Source organism: Dipodomys merriami, unplaced genomic scaffold (assembly GCF_024711535.1).
Source record: "Dipodomys merriami isolate MVZ:Mamm:240054 unplaced genomic scaffold, mDipMer1.0.p SCAF_36, whole genome shotgun sequence".
Classification (NCBI taxonomy): Eukaryota; Metazoa; Chordata; class Mammalia; order Rodentia; family Heteromyidae; genus Dipodomys; species Dipodomys merriami.
In genome coordinates, this window is record NW_027205159.1 from 1,461,842 (window position 1) to 1,489,366 (window position 27,525).

Sequence of the window (27,525 nt, forward strand, 5' to 3'; positions counted from 1 at the left end):
CTGTGAATGGGCGGGACTGGGCCGGAACTGAGGTGCTCGCCCTCGGAACCGAGGACCGCGCGCGCGCTGCTGCCACACGGACTGACTCGAGGGTAGCACGTCGTGGTCTGACCTCTGCTCAGCTTCCCCTCGGTGGGAAATCGAGGCTGGACCTTTGGCCCGCTGCACGCTGTAAATGCTGCAGTCTTCACCAAGAGTGAGTATCTGGGAAGGCTGCCGACGCCGAGCAGTTTTCCCTATCCATTTGAGTTGGCGGATCACGGGGACCTAATGGGAGCACGTACGGATCTCATCCCACGCTTCCGAAAAGCCCGCCAGGGGCAGCGCCTCCTCTGGGGTGGTTGAACCCTGAGTCCCCAGGGGAGACCGCTTGGGAATGGGAACTCACGCTTAGCGTTCACCATTTTCTGTGTATCTGTTTTATGCATAATTTAGAACCGCGTTGGAGATCAGTAGAACTTTATTATTATGATGATGATGATGACGGTCGTGGGGCCGGAGCGCTGTCCCTGCGCTCTTCAGCTCTAGGCGAGCGCTCTACCACTTTACCCACACCGCCACTTCCAGTTTTTTAGTAGTTAATTGGGGGGAGATAAGAGTCTCAAGGCCTTTCCTGCTCGGGCTGGTTTGAAACTGCAATCCTCAGATCTCAGCCTCCTGAGTAGCTAGGAATACAAGCGTGAGCCACCGGCACCGGGCTTAAGAAATTATTTTTTTAAGAACTATTTACATGAATAGGCGTTGTAAATTATTAGGCACTATAGGAGCAATATAAGAAAAATTATCCTGGTAGTCTGCCAAAACAGGAGTATGTTCATATGTTTTTGACTATCTATGCATGCACAGTTTTATTCATTCAAAAAATAGACATGGAGCCACGGACAATATTGCACATCTGTAATCCCAACTACTCCGAGGTAGAGATTGGAAGGATCAACGTGGGAAGCCAGCCCTGGCAAAAAATTAGCAAGGTGGTGCACCACTACTGTATAGGCCATAGGTAGGAAGATGAAAGCCTGAGACTGAGCAAAAAACATTGCTTTTCAAACAATAACTGAAGCAATAATGAACTTAGGGACATGGCTCAGCTTATAAAGCATCCTGGAGTCCTGAGTTCAAACCCAGGATCACCACAAATAATAATAATTAAAAATAATTGAAATGGATCCACACTTCTTATGTGATGCATAGTGTTTTCCTGATTTTGCAGTTGCACAAGAGTTCTATTAGTTCTCCATCTTTTGGCTAAGACCAAGTGGAGAAAAGTTATTGCATAGTAGAGGACAGTACCTAATAAGAGAAACTTCTATTTTATTAAAACACATCCTTTGAACTCTGTGCTGATAGCTTATGTTTGTAATCCTAGCTACTCAGGAGACAAATCTAAGGAGCTCAGTTCAAAGCCAGCACAGATAGGAAAGTGTGTGAGACTCTTTTACCTCCAATTAACCATTAAAAAAAAGCTGGAAGTGGAGCTGTGGTTCAAATAGTAGAGTGCTGGCCTGGAGCAAAAAAAGCTCAGGGACAGTGCCAGGCCCTGAGTTCTAGAACCAGGCCCAACATACATATACATAACCCTACAGCATTTGGATCTGGGGGTGCAGCTCGGTGGCAGAGCATTTACCTAGCATGAATGAGACTCTGGATTCAGTTCCAAGCACAGAAAAAAAAAAAAAACAAGGGCTGGGAAGGTGGCTCAGTGGTAGAGCGCTTGCCTTGCATACCTGAGGCCCTGGGTTTGACTCCTCAGCACCACATAAGCAAAAAGAAAAAAAGTCGGAAGTGGCACTGTGGCCCAAGTGGTAGAGCACTAGCCTTGAGCTGAAGAGCTGAGGGACAGCGCCCCAGGCCCAGTTCAAGCCCCACGACCAGACCCCCTCCCAAAAAAAAAAAAAAAAAAAAAACAGTGGTTTTTTATTTATACCTTCTGATGTCTGTAATTTCACTCAGCTCAATAAATTGAGTGCCTACTATGGAGCAAATACTTAGATGATTGAGATACATCTGTGAATATAACAAATCGAAAATTTTATCGTGCTTTGAGTGGAGACAGACATACTAAACAAACCCAACAAATAATTAGGTTAGAACATAATAAGTACTATGAGAAAAGAAAACAAGGTGAATAACAGGGACTAGGAATGGAGTTATATTGGCGAGATTTTTAAGGAGTGTGATCAAGATAGACTTCACTGAGGTGAAATTTGAGCCACCAACTGAAAGAAAAAGATTAGCTAGGTCAGTATCATTCTAGCCAAATGAGTACTCTGCTGTACTAGTTTGAGGTCAAGCTATTTTAGTAATAAAGACAGAGTAATAAAGGCCGAGGGGATGGGACAGGTGGCTGGGGAAGTTGACAGTGATGTGCAGGGGAATGAGATGTGGAGACATAGGGCATTGGTTCTCATTGTGATTAAATGGAAAGGCACTGAAGGTTTTCATGTTGTGATGATGACAATGTACTTGTACAAAAGGTTACAATTCCGTAAGTCAGATTATGAGGACAGTGCTTCTTGTTCATTGTCACCTCTTCCATTGGTCTCCCTTCTTCCCCCTCCCATTCCTATCCTCAAATTATGTAGTTCAGAGTTTTAAATAAACTTTTTTTTGTCCGTCATGAGGCTTGAACTCAGGGCATGGGTGCTGTCCCTGAGTTCTTCAGCTCAAGGTGAGCACTGTACCACTTGAACTACAGCACCACTTCGGATTTTCTGGTGGTTTTATTGGAGATGAAAGTCAGGGGGACTTTCCTGCCTTGGCTGGCTTTAAACTGCGATCCTCAGATCTCAGCCTCCTGAATAGCTAGGATTACAGGCCTGAGCCACTGGTGCCCAGCTAAATGAACTTTATTTGAGCTACCTTTAGATTCCCAGTAAAATTGTGAAGATAATTCCTACAAATGCCACACCCAATTTCCCTTTTAATTAACATCATATATTAGTATGATACATTTGTTACAACATGTGAACCAATAATGCCTTATTAACTAATGCTCATACTTCTTAAATTCATATTTCCATAGCTTTTCCCAATGCCTTTTGTTTACTAGGCTCCTGCCCTGGATACCCCATTACATTTGATAATTCAAGTGTTTTTCACAATGTTGTCCTGAACAATGTGGTTTTCTCTTAAAAATAGGAGGAAGATCTGGGCACTAATGGCTCACACCTGAAATCTTAGCTAAGATCTGAGGATCACAGGTCAAAGCCAGCCTAGGCAGGAAAGTTTGTGAGACTCTTATCTCCAATAAACTACTCAAAAAAGTTGGATTGGGGGGCTGGGAAGGTGACTCAGTGGTAGAGCGCTTGCCTTGCATGCATGAGGTCCTGGGTTCAATTCCTTAGCACCACATAAGCAAAAAGAAAAAAGCCAGAAGTGGCACTGTGGCTCAAGTGGTAGCGCACTAGCCTTGAGCTGAAGAGCTGAGGGACAGCGCCCAGGCCCAGAGTTCAGGCCCCATAACTGGACCCCCCCCCAAAAAAAAAAGTTGGATTGGCACTGTGACTCAAGTGGTTGAACCCTCACCTTGAGCTAAAGAAGTTCAGAGACAGCACCCAGACCCAGAATTCAAGCCCAGGATGGGGGGAGGGGTACACTTTCAGTATGTACCCTATTAAGTATACATGTTACCCACTTGACTTTTATCAGTTTATGTTAATTAATCCTAATGGCCTGACTGAGGTAATGTTTGTTAGCATTCTTTTCTGTACTTTACTATTTGAAAGCAAGTTATTAACCATAACTCATATTAAAAGAGCTTTGCTATACTTCCTTGAAAGTAGAGAATCCACACAAATTATGTAGAATTCTTCTGTACAGGATGTTTCTATTCCCTCATGAATTTATCTACTCACTTAGTTGGATGCTGTGGCCTCATGCCTGAAATAGTAGTTAAGTCAGGAGGCTAAGATTGGAAGGATCACAGTTCAAGTCCAGACTCCCCGCCAGCCCCCCCAAAAAGACCCCCATCCCAACAGATATTGCTGGACATGGTGTATGCCTCAGACTAGAGCAGGAAGCATTAATCAAAGGATTGATCTATTTTTGCATGGGTAAAAAGTGAAATTCTTCTCAAATGTAACCAAAGTAAAAAGGACTGACAGCTTGACTCAAGTGGTATAGCTCCTACCTAGAAAGCCCAAGACCATAAGTTTGCTTTTTAAAATATACTTAGTCATATCAGTATGGCCTTAGTGGTTATTTGTAGTTTAGACTATAAGCTAAATACTTCATTACCTTTTTTTTTTTTAATGTTTTAATTGTTTGCTGTTGGGAATTTTTCCATTTGGCTTCAGTCTCTCTTTAACATATTCCTGGCATTTTGCTTTGTAGTTCTGGTACTACAAGATGCACCAGACATTACCAGCCATTTCTTGAAATCCTGGTTCCTTTTATTAGAGAATGCTGTTAAAGACCAAAATTTGGCCAGGTGCCAGTAGCTGCCAGATTCCATTGGCTTACACTTGTAATTCTAGCTACTCAAGAGGCTGAGATCTGAAGATTGTGGCTCAAAGCCATCTTAGGCAGGAAAGTTTGGGAGACTCTTATCTCCAATTGAACACCAAAGAGTCAGAAGTGGAGTTTTGGCTCAAGTGGTAGAGCGCTAGCCTTGAGCAAAAAAGGACAGTGCCCTAGCCCTGAGTTCAAGTCCCAGGACCAGCACAAAATAAAACCAAAATTTGGATGCTGTGTTTATTATTACTAGATGCTATTGATTTAAGTCTTCTCAGCTAAAAGAACTATTTCATATATGCCTATATATGTATAATTATTTCCATATCCATTAGTAGCTCTGGAAAAGTAAACAAGAGTTCTACCTCTAATGAAGTGTACAAAGATTGTTCTAGCCTTTCTTTCTTACGTGTTACCTACTTTAGCTGTGAGAAACCTGGCTCTTTGGAAAGTTTGTATCACAGTAACCTGATTCAATGAGGTGACTTAACTGCTGTTACAGAAAAAAGTTATTAGGGGATTAGAAGTAAGAAGCATAGTGCAGAGGCTTTCATTGAAGTCTTAGGAATAGGAGGAAAATTTAAGGAAGTACGAAGCTAAATGAGTTGAATTAGTATATAAGGCTGAACTTTGGAGGAAGTATGGTAAAAATAATTTAGTATTAGATTGGTTCCATCACTGAATGTGGTTGAGTTTTTTTTTTTTTTTTTTGAGGTCTAGGTCTTTTAGGAAACATCTTGGTTAGTTCTTACAACTCCCTGCTTTGTCTACATCACAAAAAACTCGCAGAGCTTGAGTGAGCTAGAATCTGGTGGATACTAACTTCATAATCTAATAATAAAGTATTATTTATCAAGGGTTACTGTTTCAGGTGCTTTGTAAAGCGGCTCATTTCCAAACAAGGTGCTATGATCTTTTCTACAGAAAAAAATTGAAACACATAAATTAAGTATCCTATCCAGGATAAAATACAATTTGTGAATCTTATTGTTCTGTTCTCAGAACACATCAGCATGTGGACTGCAGCTGTTTTGGTGTATCTAAAAATCATTTAGACTACAGAAGCAATATAAGTATGTTAAGAATTGATTTACAAATAAGCAAAAGAGTAAGCTCTCCTTTGAATAGAAAGGTGTTATGACTTAGGGAAAATGCACTAGATTAAACTATATAGAATTGAGTTCTAGAGCATATAATCTGCTTCTTGAGTGATTAGATTACAGTCATGTGCCACCAATACCTAGCTGCACAAATTTCTTCATAGCCTGCTATGCTTGGATAAATGAGAATTTTCTAGGATTTATTTTTCTTGTACACAAAGTTAAAAGGGTGGTCAATTATATGAGTTGGGATCTTTTTCAGATTGGATTTTCTGTGGTACCCTTACAGCATTCTCTATCTGCCCTCATTGTTGAAGATGTTTAAAGCAGTAGAAAACTCCCACTTCCTAGTTACATGGGCAATAGGATGTGGTTAATATACAATTACTACCTGAGTTTTTAACATTAAAAAAATCTGTCCACTTTTAAGATATATTTGACTGGCGAGTCTGTTTTCTACTTCTCACAGCCTCTACAGAGAACAGGACTACCTTTATGGCAGGGATTTTGCGTTCAGTAGTCCAGACACCCCCAGGCCGACTGCAGGTAAGTATCTATTCAAGAATTCTTTTCCTCCCCTATTCCTTAGGGTTTTTGGTTGGTTTTTTGTTGTTGTTGTTGTTGATGGTGGGAGGTTGTAATTACAAAACTTTCACACACATACACACACACACACACACACACACACACACATATACACATGTGTAATCTTTTAAAATGTTAGTCTTTTTTAATATTGAGGGTTAATTTTGTTAGGTTTTGTTGTTTTGTTGTCCCAGGGATCAAACCAAGGGTCTTGCTCATGCTAGTCAGATGCTACACTACTTAACTGTAACCCCAGTCCTTTTTTTTTTTTTTAATACATTTTTATTGTAAAAATACTGAACAGAGTGGGTCCGGTAGTGGGGCCTGAACTCTGGGCCTGGGTGCTGTCCCTCAGCTCTTCAGCTCAAGGCTAGCCCTCTACCACTTGAGCCACAGCGCCACTTCCAGCTTTTTTTCTTTTTACTTATGTGGTGCTGAGGAATCGAACCCAGGGCCTCGAGCATGCAAGGCAAGCGTTCTACCACTGAGCCACCTTCCCAGCCCTCCCAGTCCTTTTTGTTTGGTCTACTTTCTTCTTAAAGATTTTCCATCACAAAACACCTTTTTATAGAGAACATGCCAAAAAAAAAATTTTTTTAAGTGGCTACCATGGATTCCCTTTGTCAGTCTTAATCTTCCCCTAAAGTTATAGGGGATACCCTTGAATTAATGAAATTTTCGTAGAAAAGCAGTAAAATTTAGTAAGACAGAATAGAAGCTCCCAGAGAAGAGAGACATGCTATTATTTTCATGTATTTCCTTCTTATTGACCTTTTACCAAATGTACCTGTATAGACTGATGTACCCCTAAGGACCAGGCTGGATACAAACAGGTACATACTGGGCCTTGATGTAGACCTGTTACTGGCTATGGATTATAATAATGTCAGCTACTTCAATACATTATCTTCACTTCAGATTAATCCTATGGAAGAATCAATATTGTTTTCTCTTCAGTGCCATAGAAACTGAGCCTCTAAATGTTATATTTCAAAGCTATAAAGCAACAGAACCAGGATTAGAAACTCATGTGTCCTCTGTCTCATCCCAGTCCTGCTTCTTTTCTTTTCTTTTTTTTTTTTATTATGAAAATACCGTATAGAGGAGTTACAATTGCGTGGGCAAGATAATGAGTACATTTCTTTTTTTTCTTTTTTTTTTTGGGGGGGGGGGTCCAGTCGTGGGGCCTGAACTCTGGGCCTGGGTGCTGTCCCTCAGCTCTTTAGCTCAAGGCTAGCACTCTACCACTTGAGCCACAGCGCCATTTCCAGCTTTTTTCTTTTTGCTTATGTGGTGCTGAGGAATCGAACCCAGGGCCTCAGGCATGCAAGGCAAGCGCTCTACCACTGAGCCAACTTCCCAGCCCATGAGTACATTTCTTATCAAGCATTGTGGCCTCCTCCTTTGTTTCCCCTTCCTATCCGTTCCCATCTTCCTCCCCCCCACTCCCCCCAGCCAAAGTTGTAAAGTTCATTTTTCGACATAACAACTTGTACATCTCATTGTTGCAATGGGTCCACCTGTATCCCTATTTAAACAATTTGTTTTTCTGTTTATGCCCTCTCAGCAATGCTGGGAAGGTTGGAAGGGAATGATTATTCCCCATGCACAAAGTGTCTTGCTCTATTATGAGGTTGGTAGTGAATGAGAATAATAGGTTTGTAGGAATATAGAGCAGGCATGAAATGAGGAAGAATTGCATTGTGGTGGCATTGTTAGGACTAGAAAGAAAACAATCTTATTTTGTGTTTATTTGGGTTTATTTTGTCAAAGCTGTCAAAGCAAAAATTGGTAAATCATGATCTTCAGTACAAATACAATGACACTTGATTTTATAAATAAGGTTTTAGTGACACATAGGCCCATTTGTTTGCAGATTGACTTTGACTGTTTTTTCTCTATGTGAGCAGAGTCAATTCTTGAGAACAGACACTGGGTAGCTCCAAACCTGAAGGTATTTACTGTCTGGCCCTTTATAATACTTCAGTGGGTTAGATGGGATATGTTCATTTACCTAATAAGCTGAGGTAAATCTATAGATTGTAGGTTAGATCAGAACAGACTTGTGTTACCTAAAGGTTGGTAAGTATAGATTACCACACAATATAGATTTCTTAAAAACACACAAACATGTTTTATGTCATATTTGTGACAAAAGATGTTCTAAAAGTACAAATGTTTTATATCTTATTTTAGACTGTGACAAAAGGTGTGGAGTCCCTCATTGGTACAGATTGGATTCGTCATAAAGTTACCAGATCAAGAATTCCAGATAAAGTAGGAAATGTGGTTTCTATTTCTGTTTTTCAATGATACTTTTTTTTTAAATAAAATCTTAAGGGATACCTGTTTCGTATTATTGAACTCTTAATGTGAAATAGTATGTGGATATAGATTGTAGGGCAGAATAAAACATACTAGATTAATGAAAATGATGACTGCAAATAAAAAGTGTGACCAGGCACCAGTTGCTCACACTTATAATCCTAAATACTCAAGAGACTGTGATTGGAGGATCAACAACAAGCCCAACAATCCAGACAGATAAGTCGGAAAGAATCTAATCCTAGTTAACCAGTAAAAAATGGAAGTAGAGGTGTGGCTCAAATGGTAGAGTGCCAGTTGTGGGAGGGAGAAACCAAGACAGAACACAAGACCCTGAGTTCAAGCCCCAGCATGGGCAATCAATTACTCAACCAATATAAACCTTACCTGTCCTTGCTGCCCTTCCACACAAACAGGTTTCTAGTATTTCTTAGTTTATTTGCTGTTCATGGCTTTTTTTGTTGTTGTTGTTGTGAGGCCTGAACTTTGGGTCTGCGCAGTATCCCTCAGCTCTTCAGCTCAAGGCTAGCTCTCTACCACAGCTCCACTTCCAGCTTTTTTCTGCTTATGTGGTACAGAGGAATCAAACCCAGGGCGTAATGCATGCAAGGCAAGCGCTCTAGCACTGAGTCCCAGCCTCAGGCTTTTTTTTTTTTTTTAATCCTTTGGATTCCATGCATTTTTTTTTTCTTCTGGACCTGGGGTGTGAACTCTGGGCCTAGGCACTGTGCCTGAGCTTCTTTGACTCAAGGCTAGTGCTGTACCACTTGCCACAGTGCTACTTCCGGCTTTTTTTGAGTATATTTGACAATAAGAGTCTCACAGACTTTCCTGCCCAGGTTGGCTTCGAACTGCAATTCTGAGATCTAAGCCCAAGTAGCTAGTAGCTAAGTAGCTCCTTGCATTTTTGTCTCACCATTATCCTGAGAAAACAATGGCCTCTTCTGCCCACTCAGTTTTTCACTTTCCCTTTCCATGTCAATATTTGCTACTTAGAATCTTTCAGCTTTTCCTTTTATCATTCTTTCAGAAAACATAGACTAAGCCCTCCATTGATTTTGGTTTTCATTTTGTCTTATTATTTTTTTAGTTTGCATTTTAATTATAGGCCTTTTTCTTTTTTATAAAGCCATTTAAGTTTAAAGAAAAATTAACCAGAAATGATGTAGAATTCCTATGTACTTTCTTCCCCCATCCTAAACAATTTCCTTTAGTATTTAACATCACTTGTATTGGTATGGTACTATCATTAAAACTGACAAAACAACTCTGACACATTATCAGCTAAACATCATAGTTTACAGCATGGCAACCACTAGTGTTTTCACTCTGGCTATAGTTTTATTTATTTTAATTTTTTTTGTGCTGGTACTAGAGCTTAAATTCGGATCCATGGCACTGCCCCTTGGCTTTTTAGGTTTTTTTTTTTGTTTGTTTGTTTGTTTGTTTTGCTCAAAGCTGGTGCTCTAACTTGAGCCATAGCTTACTTCTGGCTTTTTGGTGGTTAATTGGGGATAACACTCACATGCTTTCTTACCCAGGCTGGCTTTGAACCATCATCCTCATTTCTCAGCCTCCTGAATTGCTAGGATTACAGATGTGAGCCCCCAGTGTCCAGCTATCCTTTTGCCCTTATAGAGTATCACATCATTGAAATCACACAGTATGTCTGTAAAGGATGGTTTTTCCTTGGCTTTTTATGTCTTATTTCTTATTGCAGCATAATATTCCAGTGTATTGTTCACATAGCTTATTTATGCATTTAACTCTTGAAGGGTTTCTTAATTGCTTCTATTTTTGGTAATAATAAAGCTGTATGAATGCTTGTGTGAAGGTCTTTGTGTGGACTAACTTTCCTACTCTTGGGGCAAATACCTAGAGCCCATTGATGGGTTGTATAGTAAAAAGTATGTTTAGGTTTGTGAAACCTGAGAGGGAAATCGGTTTTTAGGAAGGGAGTCTTTCAGTTTTGTGGTTTTTGTTTTTTGGGTTTTTTAAAATATTATTAAGCTGGGTGCTGGTAGCTCACGCCTATAATCCTAGCTACTCAGGTGGCTGAGATCTGAGGATCGCAGTTCAAAGCCAGCCATGGTAAAAAAGTCTATGAGCCTCTTATCTCCAATATAACAGTAGAAAACCGGAAGTGGTGCTGTGGCTCAAGTGGTAGAGCACTAGACTTGAGCTGAAGAACTGAGGGACAGCACCCAGGCCCAGAGTTAAGCCCCATGACAAAAAAAAATCATATATATATACATATATATATATATGATTTACAGAATAAGATTCGACATCTTAACCCTTAATTCCAGATTTTGGAAGATTTGCATAGACTGTATGAATTTAGTATACTAAGTTGAAAGCCTAAAATCTGCATTTCTCTGAATTTAGTGGGCTTTAGAACATTTCAAATTTCAGATTTTCAGATGTAATATTCTAAGTCTGTAGTCCTTGCATTTGAATTCTTGAGTACATGTGGTTGTTTGCTTTATGATTCAGTTTATGAAAACAAGATCCTTAACTAGGTGATATTTTCTTAGCATATGGAACTCTTAGACTCTGTCTGAGGAATCAGTCTATACTGGTTGAAATGTTTGAGGTTGAAGATTATGTAAGGGTTCTGAATGAAGAATGAAATGTAGGTGTGTGTGTGTGTGTGTGTGTGTGTGTGTGTGTGTGTCTGTCTGTCTGTCTGTCTGTCTGTCTGTGTCTGTGTCTGTGTCCGTGAGTGTAAGGAGGTACAAAAGAAATTTTCTATTTGTAATTGTCTTTCTAGGTGTTTCAGGCTTCACCTGAAGACCATAAAAAGTATGGTGGGGATCCACAGCACCCACATAAATTACACATTGTTACCAGAATAAAAAGTACACAAAAACGTCCATATTGGGAAAAAGATATTATAAAGATGCTTGGATTACAAAAGGTACATAACTATTTTAGTCATTAGTGTTAAATTTCCTTTAAATGTTATGCTTTAATTTTATTTTTTTTAACTTTATGGTATATATTCATTGTTTCTTGAATGTAAATGATTACTTAACATACTTATTTGTAAGTTTGGTCTAGACAAAATGAGCATTGAGTTCAATGTTTTCCTAAAACAGAACCTTGTGCTTTTTATTTGGGGGGGGGGGGGTCTGGTCGTGGGGCCTGAACTCTGGGCCTGGGTGCTGTCCCTCAGCTCTTCAGCTCAAGGCTAGCGCTCTACCACTTGAGCCATAGCTCCACTTCCGGCTTTTTTCTTTTTGGTTATGTGGTGCTGGGGAATCGAACCCAGGGCCTCAGGCATGCAAGGCAAGCTCTCTACCACTGAGCCACCTTCCCAGCCTCGAACCTTGTGCTTTTTAAATTAACACATATCATTGTTTATTCTGTTCATAGGCACATACCCCTCAAGTCCACAAGAACATTCCTTCAGTGAATGCAAAACTGAAAATTGTCAAGCACTTGATAAGGTGTGTTGTTTATCTTCTCAGCAGTTTTTAACTATGTTATTCCATGTAATTCTAAACCCATTTTTCTTACATCACAGAATCAAGCCCCTGAAGCTGCCACAAGGACTTCCAACAGAAGAGAATATGTCCAGCACGTGCCTCAAGAGCACAGGAGAGTTAGTAGTGCAGTGGCATCTAAAGCCTGTTGAGCAAGGAGCAAAATCCTGATGCCACAGCAGCTTCAGATTAAACGTGCAGTTCTCTTTTGTCCAAAGTCAGTGACAAAGTATTCTCATTAAAATGTTTTAAATCCTAGTCATTTTCACTGGCTAAAGCTGCCATGATTCTTTTTACTATTTTATAGACTTCCAGGTTTTTTTTTTTGGTCAGCCATGGGGCTTGAACTCTGGGCCTGGGCACTGTCCCTCAGCTCTTCAGCTCAAGGCGAGTGCTCTACCACTTGAGCTACAGCGCCACTTCCGGTTTTCTGGTGGTTTATTGGAGATAGGAGTCTCATGGTCTCTCCTGCCCGGGCTGGCTTTGAACCGCGATCCTCAGATCTCAGCCTCCTGAGTAGCTAGGATTACAGACGTGAGCTACCAGCACCCGGCTAGACTTCCAGGTTTTAACTATTACTTAGTCTAATGGTCTCTCCCCTTTTCTCCTAACCGTTTTACTCTAAAATAGGCAAGAATCACTTTGTTTGAATATCTAAATTTAGATCCACTGACATTAACGATTGCTAACTTTTTATATTAATTGTTTCCCCATTTAACCAAACAGTACAACTTTTTTGGCTTTGTCTTAGTCCATTTCTTGTTATAACAAAATACCTGAGACTGGCTTCTTTATAAGGAAAAGAAGTTCATTTTAGCTAACAGTTGGGTTCACTGAAAAATCCAAGTTCAGACAACCTCTAGTGAGGGCCTCCTGCAGTGTTATAACATGGCTGATGGCTTCTTGCATATGGAAGAGTGGTGAGGTGGTGGAATAGAGGAGGTGAGGGAGCTAGCCAAAACAAGCTAAATAATAATAATCTAATTCACTTAACAGTAACCTGCCCTCACAAAGTGGATATGAATCCTTTCTGTATATGGTGGTCCCATGATGTCATGTGCCTAGCAGAAGACCCTTAGTCAACTTCCATTAGGCCCGCCTTTTTTTTTTTTTTGGTCGGTCATGGGGCTTGAACTCTGGGTCTGGGTGCTGTCCCTCAGCTCTTCAGCTCAAGGCTAGCGTGCTACCACTTGAGCTACAGCGCCACTTCTGGTTTTCTGGTGGTTTAATGGAGATAAGAGTTTCATGGACTTTTCCTGCCTGGACTGGCTTTGAACTGCTATCCTCAAGTCTTAGCCTCCTGAGTAGCTAGGATTACAGTCATGAGCCACTGGCGCCCGGCTTAGGTCCACCTCTTAAAGATCCTACTACTTCTCAATATCTTTATATCAAAGACCAATCTTTTAGCACATGGACATGTGTGGACAAACTATATGTAAACCATAGCAGTCTCTATTGAATACTGCTCTGTGTTGGAGCAAATCCAAAACTGAGCAAACATGCTCCCTGCCTCCTTGAGCCTAGTCTTCCAGAGAGAGCATAGAGATGCAGGAAAAGTAAAGACACATAGAATGTGATACTAGAATGGCCTAGACTGCTGCTCCATGCATCTGGCTGTTAATATGTGGGTACATATGGATTCATATTATTCCTAAACTTGTATCAGAAATAATGCTTATTTTGTTACTTTAGATGAAACTGGGCCTGAACTTTGTTATTATACGGTGCCTGGATAAAGCATATTCAGTTCTATGTAATTTATTTAATTAATTAATTTATTTTTGGTGCTGATGCTGTGGCTTAAATTTATGGCCTGGATACTGACCCTGAACTTTTTTGCTCAAGACTAGTGCTCTACCAATTGAGGCACAGTTCCATTTCTGGCCTTTTTTAGTTAATTATACAGGAAAGTCTCATGAACTGTCATACCCAGACTAGCTTCAAACCTGCACCTTCAGATCTCAGCCTCCTGAGCAGCAAAGGCATGAGCCACTAGTGGCCAGCCAATTCTCTGTACATTTTTTTTGGGGGGGTCCTGTCGTGGGGCCTGAACTCTGGGCCTGGGCACTGTCCCTCAGCTCTTCAGCTCAAGGCTAGCACTCTACCACTTGAGCCACAGCGCCATTTCCGGCTTTTTTCTTTTTGCTTATGTGGTGCTGAGGAATCGAACCCAGGGCTTCAGGCATGCAAAGCAAGCGTTCTACCACTGAGCCACCTTCCCAGCCCTTGTACATTTTTTTTTTATTTTATATGAGAACATAATGTACAGAGGGGTTACAATTACATGGGCAGGATAATGCATACATTTCTTACCAAGCTTTGCAGCCTCCTCCTTTGTTTACCCTTCACCTCCCTTCCCAGCCTCCCCCCCTCCCCCCCCACCCTTGTACATTTTTAAATCATGGATTAAGAGTATAGAAGCACTGACAGAATTATTCAATAGATTATCCTTCCTTTCGGCATTTCAAAATAAATGCTCCTTAAATTTTAAAGCAGCCTCTGTCAGTAGTTGAGATAATATTTAAAAGAAGAAAAACGCAAAAGCTGGTAGCTCATGCTAATAATCATAGCTACAAAAGGCTGAGATCTGAGGATCATTGTTCAAAGCAAATATAGGCAGGAAAGTTGGTGAGACACTTAACTTCCAATTAACCGGCAAAAAGCTGGAAGTGGATGTGTGATTCAAGTAGTACAGTACTAACCTTGGCAAACAAGCTAAGGAACAGTGCCCAAGCCCTGAGTACTGGCATGCATAAATAAATAAACAAATAAATAATTAGTCTTTAAGGGAGAACTTCTGTTTTCTTGTATTTCAGATATCTGGGGATGGGGGAGTAGGAATGTGAGAAGAATTTAAACCCTGGGAAAGCCTATGGCAGCTCACTGAAGATGCAATATCCCTGGATGGTTGGGGCCCTTTCTTTCTCCTTATCTTTTCTGCAGTTCAGCACTGGAAGCACCAGCACTGACCAACCAGCTCAACTGGCTTTACCTAGGTGTTGATTTTTTTTTCTTTTTTTTGTGCTGGTCCTGGGTCTTTTTTGGGGGGGGGGAGAGGGGGTCTGGTCGTGGGGCCTGAACTCGGCCTGGGCTCAGCCTGGGTGCTGTCCCTCAGCTCTTCAGCTCAAGGCTAGCGCTGTATCTCTTGAGCCACAGCGCCACTTCCGGCTTTTCTCTTTTTGCTTATGTGGTGTTGAGGAATCAGACCCAGGGCCTCAGGGATGCAAGGCAAGCACTCTACCACTGAGCCACCTTCCCAGCCCTGGTCCTGAGTCTTGAACTCAGGGTCTGGGCTGTGTCCCATAGAGCCACAGCTCTACTTCTGGTTTTTGTTTTTGTGTGTTGGTATTTTATTGGAGATAAGAGTCTCATGGACTTTCCTGCTTGGGCTGGTTTCAAACCACAGTCCTTGGATCTGTCTCCTAAGTAGCTATGATTGCAGGTGGTAGTCACCAGTGTCCAGAAATGAGCACTGCATAGAGGCAGAAGTGTCAGGTGAAATGTGGGTGTGGAATGAGGCATAGTCTCATGCATTAATAATCCTAAATGCAGTTCATTTTGGTTGGTTGATTTTTTGTCAATTACCATTTTAATTAAACAATTACTCTAAACCCAGTGTGTATAAGGCCTGGAGGATATAGAAACTCAGAGGACTTTTTTTTTTTTTTTTGACATTGCCAGGGTTTGAAATTAGGGCTTACATATGCTAGGCAGATGCTCTACTACTTGAGCTATGGCTCCAGCCCCTTTAACTCCTTTTACCATGCTGGTCATAGGGCTTGAACCTAGCACCCAGAACCTGGGTGCTGTCCCTGAGTTTTTGTGCTCAAGGCTAGTGCTATACCACTTGAGCCACAGTTCTACTTCTGGCTTTCGGTGGTTAATTGGAAATAAGAGTCTCATAGACTTTCTTGCCTGGGCTGGCTTTGAACCACAGTCCTGAGATCTCAGTCTTCTGAGTAGCTAGGATTACAGGTGTGACACCAGGGTATGTAATGACCTGGGAGTGAGAAAATCCACAGAGGCATGATTAAGGGTGACAAGGGAGTTGGTCTGCAACTGCCCTATCCTAGGCTACCTCAGAACCAGGAGCAGCTGCAGCCTTCAAGAGGGTGAGTTTGTATTTTTTTTCCTTTCCCTCCTTCCTCCTTCCCACAGGTCTCACCTCTCCAGTCTGCAGGCCTTTCTGCCTCTCCTAGGTCTTCCACGGGCCTCTTCACTCTGCTCTGGGAAAAGCCTCTTGCCGCTTCCCTACCTGCATTTGTGTTTCTCTCTCCCCCTCTCCCCTCCAAACGCCCTGCCTATCTATATCTGGAGGCCTGCCCCACAAGCCACCCACAGCCTAACCCCCTTTGACATCCTCCCCCGCAGTGGGGGGGCTGGAGGGATGTGGTGACATCAGCACAGGGCAGTGACGTCAGCATGGGGCAGGTCTTCCTGCCCCACTTGTCCTCACAGCTACATTCTAGTTATTTTTTAAATAGGGCCTCACATTTATACCTGGGCCAGCCTGTACCCGTGAAATTCTTATTTATGCCTCCCAAATAGCTAGGAGAACAGGTGTTTACCACCACGCCAAGCTTTTTCTGTTGAATGGGGTCTTGCGAAGTTATTCTTTCTTTGTTTTTTTTCGCCTCAGCAAGTGCTCAGTCTAGCTGAAGTCTGTGCTTCCACTGTGTCCCTGCCTGTAGTTCGGTTGAAGAAAGACATCTGTGAGAATAAAAATAACCCCATCTAGTTTACTGCCTTCTCTTTTTGTACTAATGTGAATGTTCTGTAGACACTGGTTAATTTTCACCCAAAGAGAAAAGTTTGATTAAATAACTAATCTCAGCAGCTCATAGCTGGAGGAACATATCTAAATGTTAAGTTGCATTTTCAGAGTAGTCTAGAAAGGAAAGGCTTCAGAAATACATCTTTGTTTCATATTGCTGTAAAGCCAGTTACAACAAACATAAAACTGTCTTATTTAAACACACAATTACTTCAGTTTCTGTGGGTCTTAAGCGTGGATACACATTAGCGGGGTGTTCTTAGGGTCTCCAGTGCTGCAAATTAAAGGTTTCCTCCTGGTACCTATTAGGGCCTCAACTAAATAGTCTGCTCTCACACTCTGAGGTTAGCAGAATCCATTTCCTTCTGGCTGTAAGATTGATAGAATATTGCATCCTCAAAACCAGCTTTGGAGAGGGACAAACAAGGTGTATACTGAGGTAGATAGAAACATGTAGATGCCACCATCTTTATGTTCTTTTGGCTGGAGGCCCACTCTTGAAGAAGGGCAATTACACAGTGACTGCCAGGAGGCAGGGATCATGAGGGACTTCTAGTCTACTAGGCTAGACTGGGAGGTCCCTTCTGGAACTTACCCTAGAAACTGTGGATGAGTGGGATTCTTCTACTGTTGTTCCTTTGCCTCTCATAATCTTTTCAGAACACTAAGGATTTCTCAGAAGAATGGCCAGAAAACATATAAGGAAATGCTCAACATCCCTGCCCATAAAAGAAATGCAAATCAGAACAACATTGAGATTCTATCTCACATCAATATCATTGACCAACATTGATAAATGTTAGCAGGGATGGTGGGGGAGGGGCTGATACACTGTTGGGATTGTAAACTAGTGCAACAACTCTGGAAGGCAGTTTGGAGGTTCCTCAAACAAACTAAATACAAGATGGGTGCTGGCGGCTCATGCCTATTATCCTAGCTACTCAGGAGACTGAGATCTGAGGATCATAGTTCAAAGCCATACCGGGCAGGAAAGTATGAGACTTTTACCTCCAATTAACCACCAGAAAACTAGAAGTGGTGCTATGGTTCAAGTGGTAGACCACTCATGTTGAGCTGAAGAGTTCAGGGACAGCAAATGCCCAAGCCCAGAGTTCAAGCCTCACGACCAACCAAAAAAAGACAACTAAACTATTAAACATTAACTACATTAAAAAAAAAAAAACATAAACTACCTTATTATCCAACAATACCACTCTTGGGCATCTATCCAGATAAGTCGAGATAAAGTAGACACATTTATGTTCATTGCTGTACTACCACAGTAGCCAAGTTATAGAAATGGCCATTGCCCTACAAATGAGTGGATCAAGAAAATGTGGTATATACATACAATGAAATTTTATTCATATATTAGGATAATGTGTCATTTGTAGGGAAATGGGTAAACCTAGAGTAAGTTAAGTCAGGCTGAGAGAGATAAAACGGTACATTTTTTTTCCTCACGTGGAAGCTAGATCTAAAATACAGATATTCATGATAACATATTCAAGGCTCTATGCATTTACACACAAAGTGACTAAAAGTACGGTGCACTTGGGGAAAGAGTCCAGTGGTGTAACAGAACTAATGAATGGTTTAACAGAATGAATACTAGGAAGCAGAAATGTGTTTGTGGGGGCAAAAAGGTGGAGCACAGGAAGGATAAGCAAATGTCATATTTATTGTACATTAGGGAAAGTTGAACTATAATAAGTATAGGAATGAGAGGAGAATAATGGGGAGAACCATGGAAGGACTAGCATTAAGATGCAGTGTACTGATTACCTTATGGAAATATGACCTCTTATGCAACAACTTAATACTAAAATAAATAAAAATAAAAGATAGCCAGATATGATGGCTTACCATGTAATCATAGCTAACTGGGAGATAGAAGTAGGAGAATGATGGTTTGGGGTCAGCCCTAGCAAAAACTTTAAATATTTTTTGGGGGGAGGATCCAGTTGTGGGGCCTGAACTCTGGCCTGGGTGCTGTCCCTCAGCTCTTCAGCTCACGGCTAGCACTCTACCATTTGAGTCACAGCGCCACTTCCGGCTTTTTTCTTTTTGCTTATGTGGTGCTGAGGAATTGAACCCAGGGCCTCAGGCATACAAGGCAAACGCTCTACCACTGAGCCACCTTCCCAGCCCCTAAATATTTTTTTTTAAGCTAAAAGAACAAAAGGACTAGAAGGCATACATGGCTCCAGTGGTATAGTACTTATCTAGCAAGAGTTAGGCCCTGATCAAATCCCAGTACTGCAATCAATCCATCAGTCAACAGATTCTTTTTTAAGTAGTTTTACTTACATGGAGATGCCATATAAAAAAGCAGTTTATGAATACAATTTATCTTGATCAGTGGGGCCCTTTCAACATTCTCATCCTTCTTTGACCCACCCCTTCCCTTTTCTTAATTTTGTGCTATTTATAGTAAATTCTTGCTTTCCCCTTTCATCTATCCCTTGCCCCTTGGTGCCACCCCCCTTGGATGTACCCATTTCCTGGTGTTGATTTTGTTGGGTTTTATCCTAGTCTTTCTAAAAGATTATAGTATTTGAGCTCTCCATAGAGTCTTCTATACTTAAGTCAATTCATTTGTAAACACATCTCACCCAGTGTGTTTACTTGTAGCTTTATAGGTGTATTCTGTCTACCAGAAATAAAGGAAGCCATGTAACCTTTGTTTCTCTGGGTCTGCCTTACTTCACTTAATATAATTTTTTTCCATGTTTTTTCCTTTCTAATAGTACAGTATCATTCTAAGACATTGCTTACATATGCCACATTTTCTTTCCTTCCTTCTCACATTTTCCTTCCTTCCTTCCTTCCTTCCTTCCTTCCTTCCTTCCTTCCTTTCTTTCTTTCTTTCCTTCTTTCTTCCTTTTCTTTTTTTTGCCAGTCAGAGGGCTTGAACTCAGGGCCTCGGAGCCCTAAGTACTCAAGGCTAGCCCTTTACCATTTAAGCTACAGCAACATATCAGCCTTTTTGAGTCATTATTGGAGATAAGTCTCGCAGGGACTTTTCTGCCCAGACTGGCTTCAGATTGTGGTCCTCCTATCTCAGCCTCCTTTTCAGCCACATTTTCTTGATCTATTTGTCTACTGATCTGTTTTATAAGTATATTTTGACTCATTCTTGGGGATTTTAGTCCTTGATTGGTTGGCCATTGTTTTGTGGCCTGTGACCAAGGCAGTACATCCTGACAGGGAATATGTGTAGAACAAAACCATTCACCTCACATAACAAGGAGAAGAGGAAGGGGCTGGGAACCTACCCCTTTCAAGTGCACACTGCACACCTCTCATAAGACTTCCTTTTAGGTACTCTCTCTTGAACAGTCTACCACTTCCCAATAGCACCAGGTGGGGAACATAGGCCTTTGGGAGCATTCCAAACCCAGATTATATTGGCTCTATTTGCCCTAGGAGCAATTTTAAAATGTGGAAGGCAAAGTTTACAATGAAAAATCTATTTTATAATGAAAATCTACCCTAGCAATCACTAGGGTTGTAATAAGACAGATTACTTAAGATAGAGATGGACAAAAAGACAAGAATCCTTTAGATGGTATTTTCCCTGGGAATCCAAAGCTGAATGTATATAAGGGAGTAAAAGGGTGTGTGAAGTGAGGTTCCCAGGACTAAGTGATTTTGGAGACCCATGGTATCAAAACTCATTGATTAAGCCCTTGCATGGGCTACAGTCAGATTGAGAGAGCAAAGAGATGTAAAGGTCAATAAAATTATGAAAGCCTTTGGGTAAGGAAATTGTGTCTCCTTTACTTGAATGTTTTATGAAGACAGTTTTATCTGACTGGGTAGCACTTCTATTATTGCAAATCAAAATTTAGAGACCGGAGGAAGATAGCGAAGGAGAAGCTGGAGGCTAAACAAGCTCTCGCAAAGAAAGCAGTTTTAGTGTTCCAGTGAACAGTCCTGAGCTAGAGAATCACACCAAGTGTGCCATCACAGTACAGAGAGTTTGGCAAGAGAGGGAAAATCCAGGCAGCTTGGTCAAGGAGACAGATCTGAGCACTTGCCAGTAGTCGCAGCTGCAGCGGCTATGGTGGCTGCGGTGGACGCCATACCAATAGAGAAAGTCCGGGACAAAGACGCCAGACATGGCATGTGAGCAGATTTACTCACTACCAGCAAGAATTGACAAGGAGCAGAACTCTTCATCCTGCTGATTGCAGATGAGGGACGGCCAGGAACCAAGAGTCTAGTGTGAGTAGAATCCTGATATCCTCACTCCTTCTCACAGAGCCACAGTGGGAAGGCATCTCCTCCCCCAGCACTGGAGAAGATCCCCATCTTTGATACTAACAAAGGCCAGGCTGAGCAACTGGCTCCAACCCAGGCCTTGGAAGGAAACAATTGGAGCCATTAGCCAAGCAATTAGAAGGAAAGGAAATAAAAAACAAAGTAGAAAGTCTTGACAGTAGGTGAAACCATTCAGAAGATGGAATCTCGGGGATTGAAGACAGCCTAGATAGTATAGAGAAAGAACATACAACTATCCAAGACAAATCCAAGAAATATGTTAGATCTATTCAACATTTGGAAGATACCATCAGAAGGCCTAATTGGAGGATAATAGCTGTAGAGGAGCATCTAGAGACATGTTAGTGGTCTAGGAAATTTATTTAACAGGATCCTAGCAGAGAACTTCCCAAACATGCAAAAAGATGGGCTTATTAAGATACAAGAAGCTTTTAGAACCCCAAATAGACAGACCAGAACAGGACATCGCACCATCACATTATAATCCACACAGGATCAATTCAGTCCAAGGAAAGGATCCTTAAAGCTATCAAGGAGCAAAGATCAATCACCTATAAGTAGAAACCAATTAGAATCACCTCAGATTTCTCAACATAGACAATTAAAGCAAGAAGAGCCTGGAATGATGTATGCCACTCCCTAAAGACAAACAACTATCAACCAAGAATACTGTACCCAGCTAAACTCTCCTTCATAACAGAAGGTCAAATAAAAACCTTCCATAGCAAAGAAAAACTGAAACAATTTATCTCCACAAATCATCCCTACAAAAATACTTAAAGATGTCCTACATATAGAAAACCAACAAGACCACAATGAAGGCCAAGAAACCGCACCCAAACTGAGAATCCAAGAACCATAGGAAGAACCAGTCATCTCAACCCCCAAGAAGGTGGATAACATGGCAGGAACTCCCAAATACCTCTCAGTCCTAACTCACATTAATGGACTTAACTCCCCAATTAGGCAACTTAAACTGTCTAGTTGGATTAAAAAGCAAGATCCTTCTATCTGCTGCCTTCAAGAGTCACATCTTGCCCATAAAAACAAACATATTAGAGGGGCTCCATCCCACCAAAGCCACTCGGCCCCACAGCGCGAACCCTAGAACTACACATGTCACCCACAGAAAGCCAGAGCAGAAGACCTGTAAGGTACTGGTGCTGATCTGGAGAGCACAAACAGAGACAAACCCCAGTGCTCAGAACCTGCATGGAGACACCTATCCCACCCCTCAGCCGCAGGCTAGAGGCCCATCCCCCGTAACGACCTGAACAGCATCAACAGAGGCAGAGACAGAGGAGAAACACAGAGCCACCACTGCCCAGCCCAGCCCACAAGCATCTCAACTGAACTCTGATTGCAGCAGCAACCAGTGACCTACATCACACAGAAACAACTAGCAGGGCTGGGAAGGTGGCTCAGTGGTAGAGCTCTTGCCTTGCATGCATGAGGCCCTGGGTTCGATTCCTTAGCACCACATAAGCAAAAAGAAAAAAAGCCGGAAGTGGCACTGTGGCTCAAGTGGTAGAGTGCTAGCCTTGAGCTGAAGAGCTGAGGGACAGCTCCCAGGCCCAGAGTTCAGGCCCCACGACTGGACCCACCCACCCCCCAAAAAAAGAAACAACAACTAGCTCCAGGGTGAGTGCCCCACAGGGGACAGTGTATCCCTCAGGGGAGACCAGAGCTGGTGAGAACCCCAGACCTTGACCAAGACCCTACCCCAACACCTGGACTCAGGACCCACCAAAACTGGGAAGTGTTCAGGAGCTCCACCAGCCTGTGGAGCACATCCAGCTGGCCAGGCTACATCAAGAGTGCCCCTGGAAGGGAGCTTAAACACCCAAGCCAGGAACAGTGCCCCTGGGTCACAACAGCCAACAGTGGAAGAAACTTGAACTGTGTACTCCAGGCTGCATAACCCAGGCAGGATACACAACAGCACAGGTCCAATTGGCGTGCCCCAGGCCAGGGACTGGGAGCCAGGACCAGGCCTAGGGATCCGGTGCTTGAGCAACACAACCAACTCCTCCCAATTGAAGTCAGAAGCTAAGAATACACCTCAGTAGAGGGGGGAAAACAGGGAACTGTACCCCCTGGGAATCATGCCCATGACAACAAAAGACCTAGGTGTCCAGGCCAAGAGAACCAGAAGCCGAAACCCCACCAGAACCTGATCTATATATCCCAGTCTGGGAATTGGATAACTCAGGCTTCCAGCACCTGATAATAGGAGCTCAGGCTGGTAAGATAGCTCAGCCGTAGAGTGCTTACCTTGTGTGCATGAGGCCCTGGATCTGATTCCTCAGCACCACATAAGCAGAAAAGGGCCAGAAGTGGCACTGTGGCTCAAATGGTAGGGCACCAGCCTTCAGCGGAAGAACTGAGGGACAGTGCCCAGGCCCAGAGTTCAGGCCCACAACTGGCAAAAAAAATAAAAATCAGGATCCCATAGCAGACTCCAGCAACTGGGAGAGTACATCCAGCACATTCGATCTCTCCAAGAGCACCTGTAGGAGTAAACAGAAGCAGTCTAGGCCACTCAGTCCTTGTAAAGGCAGGAACCCTCAGTGATCCACAACAGACAGCCAAAGCCCTACATGGGTCAGACCAGCAACTGGAGGTCAGCCTCTCCCCCAACAGAACCGGGACCAGGTACAGACTCTCTCCACCAGCCCAGAAACAGCAACCGAGCAAAGACAGACACCTATTGACCAAAACAAAACTTCAGATTAGCTTCCAATAACCCCTGAATCCCCATGTGAAAATCACAGAGAAAAATTAAAGGTTTATCAACACTCAGGATAGCAAGCTACCCCAAAAGCCAGCAGCCACCTAGGGGAGAGCCCCAGTGGGAGCAAAGCAGGAATGGAAGACAAAAGCAAGCTACATCCAAGAGATGCTGGAGGCAAGGACTCAATAATTAAAGTGAGAAATAGACCAGAAATTTAAAGAACACAGGGACGAACTATTGAAAGAGATGTGGAGTCTCAAACAGGAGGAGCATGCAAAAGTAGAGGCAGTACACACCTCACTAAGAGCTGAGATTAGTACAAAAATAGAGGCAGCACACACCTCACTAATAGGTGAGATTAGTACTTTGAGAACCAACATCGAATCCATAAATGAGTCCATTTCCTCCATGCAAATCACAATGGAAGCCATAGTTAACAGAGTGAACGAAATGGAATTTAAAGTGTCAGATACAGAAGGCAGAATACACCAACTGGACCAAAAAGTCACAGATATGGAAAAATCACTTAAATTATGCCAAGGGGAAATCGAAGAGCATGCCAATAGTGCCAAGAAATTTAACCTTCGTATAATTGGAGTGAATCAAGGTGAGGGATATCAAAGCAAGGGAATGCAACACCTATTCAACAAAATTATCAATGAAAATTTCCCCCATCTTAAAAAACATCTTACCTATTAAAAACAGAAGCATAAAGAACACCTAACAAACAGGATCCCAGGAGAAACACTTCTAGACACATTATAGTAAAAATGATAGATCTGAATAATAAGGAAACAATCTTGCATGCAGCAAAAATGAAGAAGGATCTATACTACAATGGGAAAAAAATTAGAATCACTGCAGATCTCTCCACACAGACACTGAATGCAAGAAAGGCTTCGGAAAGTACCATCTGAGCCCTGAGAACCAATAACTGCCAGCCCAGACTGATATACCCCACAAAGCTAGCATTCACATTCGATGGAAAAATGAAAATGTTTAATAGTAAAGAAAAACTAAATGAATTCATAAACAATAAGCTAAATTACAAAGAATACTAAGAGGGGGAACACAACCTGAAGAAAGCAACCAGGAACAGGGACCCGCACCAGACAGGTATTAATAGAAGTCTAACTTAGTAAGCACAGGAGGAAAGGAAAGAAGAAAAACTTAGGAAAACAGGGAATGACAGGGACCACAATGCATCTCTCTATAATAACCTTAAATATTAACGGACTTAATTCACCAATCAAAAAAAAAAAAAAAAAGAACTGCAGGTTGGATCAGAAAACATGACCCATCCATCTGTTACCTTCAGGAGACCCACCTCTCAGCCAAACATACAAACAAATTCAGAGTAAAGGGTTGGAAAAGGATCAAATGCCCCCAGTAAGAAAACAGGAGTAGCTATCCTGATATCTGACAAAAATAAACTTTTCATTAAAATCAATACAAAAAGACAAGGAAGGACACTACATCTTAATATAAGGAACAATCCAAGAGGATGATATTACCATTATCAACTTATACTGCTGAAACATTGGAACACCCAAATATGTTAAGCAAATACTCTCAAACTTACAGAATAAAGTAGATCCAAATGTGATCATACTAGGAGACTTTAACACCCCACTCTCACCAAAGGACAGGTCTACCAACCAGAGGATTGGCAAAGAAGCTACCGAATTAAGTGAGGCAATACTTCAAGTGGAACTAACTGACATCTACTGAGTATTTCACCCTAAAAAACACAGTACACATACTTCTCAGTAGCCCATGGAACTTTCTCCAAAATAGACCATATCATAGTTCATGCAAGGAACTAAGCAAATACAAGGGGGATGACACAATCCCCTGTATCCTATCCAACCACAGTGGAATCAAGCTAGTTCTCAAAAAGAAAGCATACCGCAGAAATTATTCAAATACATGGAAATTGAACAGCATACTTCTAAGCAACAACAGGGTAACAGAAGAAATTAGAGAAGAAATTAAAAAGTTTCTACAATTCAATGAAAATGAAGACACATCACAAAGAAACTTGTGGGACACAACAAAAGCATTCATGAGGAGCAAATTTATCACTTTCAGTGCCCACATCAAGAAAATAGAGTTCTTGATTATAGCCATTCTAAATGGGGTAAGGTGGTATCTCAATGTTGTTTTGATTTGCATTTCTTTCTTTCTTTTCTTTCTTTTTTTTTTTTGTGGTCAGTCGTGGGGATTGAACTCTGGGCTTGGGCACTGTTCAAGGCACTCTACCTCTGCAGCCACAGCGCCACTTCAAGTTTTCTAGTGATTTATTGGAGATAAGAGTCTCACGGACTTTCCTTCCCAGGCTGGCTTGATTTGCATTTCTTTTATGGCTAGGGAGGCTGAACATTTCTTCACATGTCTAATGGCCATCCTTCTTTCCTCTTCAGAGAATTTTCTCTTTAAGTCTTTAGCCCATTTATTTATTGGGCAGTTGTTTCTTTGAGAATTTGTTGTTGGGGATTTAATTTTTTGAGTTCCAGAAATATTTTAGATATGAGACCTGTCCATTGTATGGCTAGTGAAGATCTTCTCCCAATCTGTGGGCTTTCTACTGATCTTGTTAGCTATGTCCTTTGCCATGCAGAAGCTCTGAAATTTCATGCAATCCTATTTGTCCAACCTTTTTTTGATTTGTTGTGTTTCTGGGTCTCTATTAAGAAATTTGGGCCTGTGCCAAGGAGACCTAGGGTTTCTCCTATTCCATCCTGTAATGTTTTCAGAGTGTCTGCTTTGACTCTGAGGTCTTTGATCCATTTGGAGTTGATTCTGGTACAAGGGGATATATAAGGATCTAGCTTTAGTTTTCTTTTCTTTTTTTTTCTTTCTTTTTTTTGTGGACATACTGTACAGAAAGGTTACAATTACATGGGCAAGATAATGAGTACATTTCTTATCAAGCATTGCAGCCTCCTCCTTTGTTTACCCTTCACATCCCTTCCCAGCCTCCCCCCAACCCCCACCCAATCTCCCTGCTCCTCCCTCCCCCCCCCCCACTAAAGTTGTAAAGTTTGTTTTCGACATGACAACTTGTACTTCTCATTGTTGCAACGGGCCCACCTGTATACTTCAACGACTTATTTTTCCCCATCTCCTCCACAAATTATACCGACATCAAATATAGTAAAAGCAGGGGATATACTGTGGGGGAGGGACATACAAAGCAACAAAGAAATAATCTTATAAATGCGTTAGAAACAAATGCATGAAAGAAAAAAACATTTAAATACATATCTAAGGGTTCATTTTCCTAACATCACATTATTGACCTTTTCTGCTTGACTCAGACATATACTAGATATTGCAAATAAGGGAAACCATGGGACCTATGTTTCTTTGGGCCTGGCTTACTTCACTTAATATAATTTTTTCCAAGCCTTTCCATTTCCTAACAAATGGGGAAATGTCATTCTTTCTGATGGAGGCATAGAATTCCATTGTATGTATATGCCACATTTTCTTGATCCATTCATCTACTGAGGGGTATCTGGGTTGGTTCCATATCTTAGCTATGATAAATAATGCTGCAATAAACATAGTTGTGCTGGTAGCTTTAGTGTGGTCTTGTTTGTAAACATTTGGGTAAATGCCCAAAAGTGGGATTGCTGGGTCATAGGGGAGCTCTATGTGAAGTCTTTTCAGGAACCTCCATACTGCTTTCCAAAGTGGTTGAACAAGTTTACACTCCCACCAACAATGAAGTAAGGTTCCCTTCTGTCCACATCCCCTCCAGCATCTGTTGTTGTT

The 27,525-nt window shown here is 41.7% G+C and overlaps 1 protein-coding gene across 1 annotated transcript; it reads left to right on the forward strand.

Annotated features, from left to right (window-relative positions):
* Positions 1 to 97: 97 nt before the first annotated feature.
* Mrpl30 (mitochondrial ribosomal protein L30) lies at positions 98 to 12,208 on the forward strand. Its single transcript, XM_069988522.1, has 6 exons — positions 98 to 196; positions 6,022 to 6,098; positions 8,334 to 8,414; positions 11,236 to 11,382; positions 11,841 to 11,914; positions 11,992 to 12,208. The coding sequence occupies exons 2-6, from the start codon at positions 6,048 to 6,050 to the stop codon at positions 12,119 to 12,121; spliced, it is 483 nt and encodes a 160-aa protein (XP_069844623.1). The 5' UTR covers positions 98 to 196; positions 6,022 to 6,047; the 3' UTR covers positions 12,122 to 12,208.
* The last annotated feature ends 15,317 nt before the right edge of the window (positions 12,209 to 27,525 follow it).

Coding starts and splice junctions, on each gene's coding strand:
- Mrpl30 (XM_069988522.1), top strand. CDS start 6,048: ATGGCAGGGATTTTGCGTTCAGTAGTCCAGACACCCCCAGGCCGACTG. Junction 6,099..8,333: donor CACCCCCAGGCCGACTGCAG/GTAAGTATCTAT, acceptor ATCTTATTTTAG/ACTGTGACAAAAGGTGTGGA. Junction 11,915..11,991: donor ATTGTCAAGCACTTGATAAG/GTGTGTTGTTTA, acceptor CTTACATCACAG/AATCAAGCCCCTGAAGCTGC.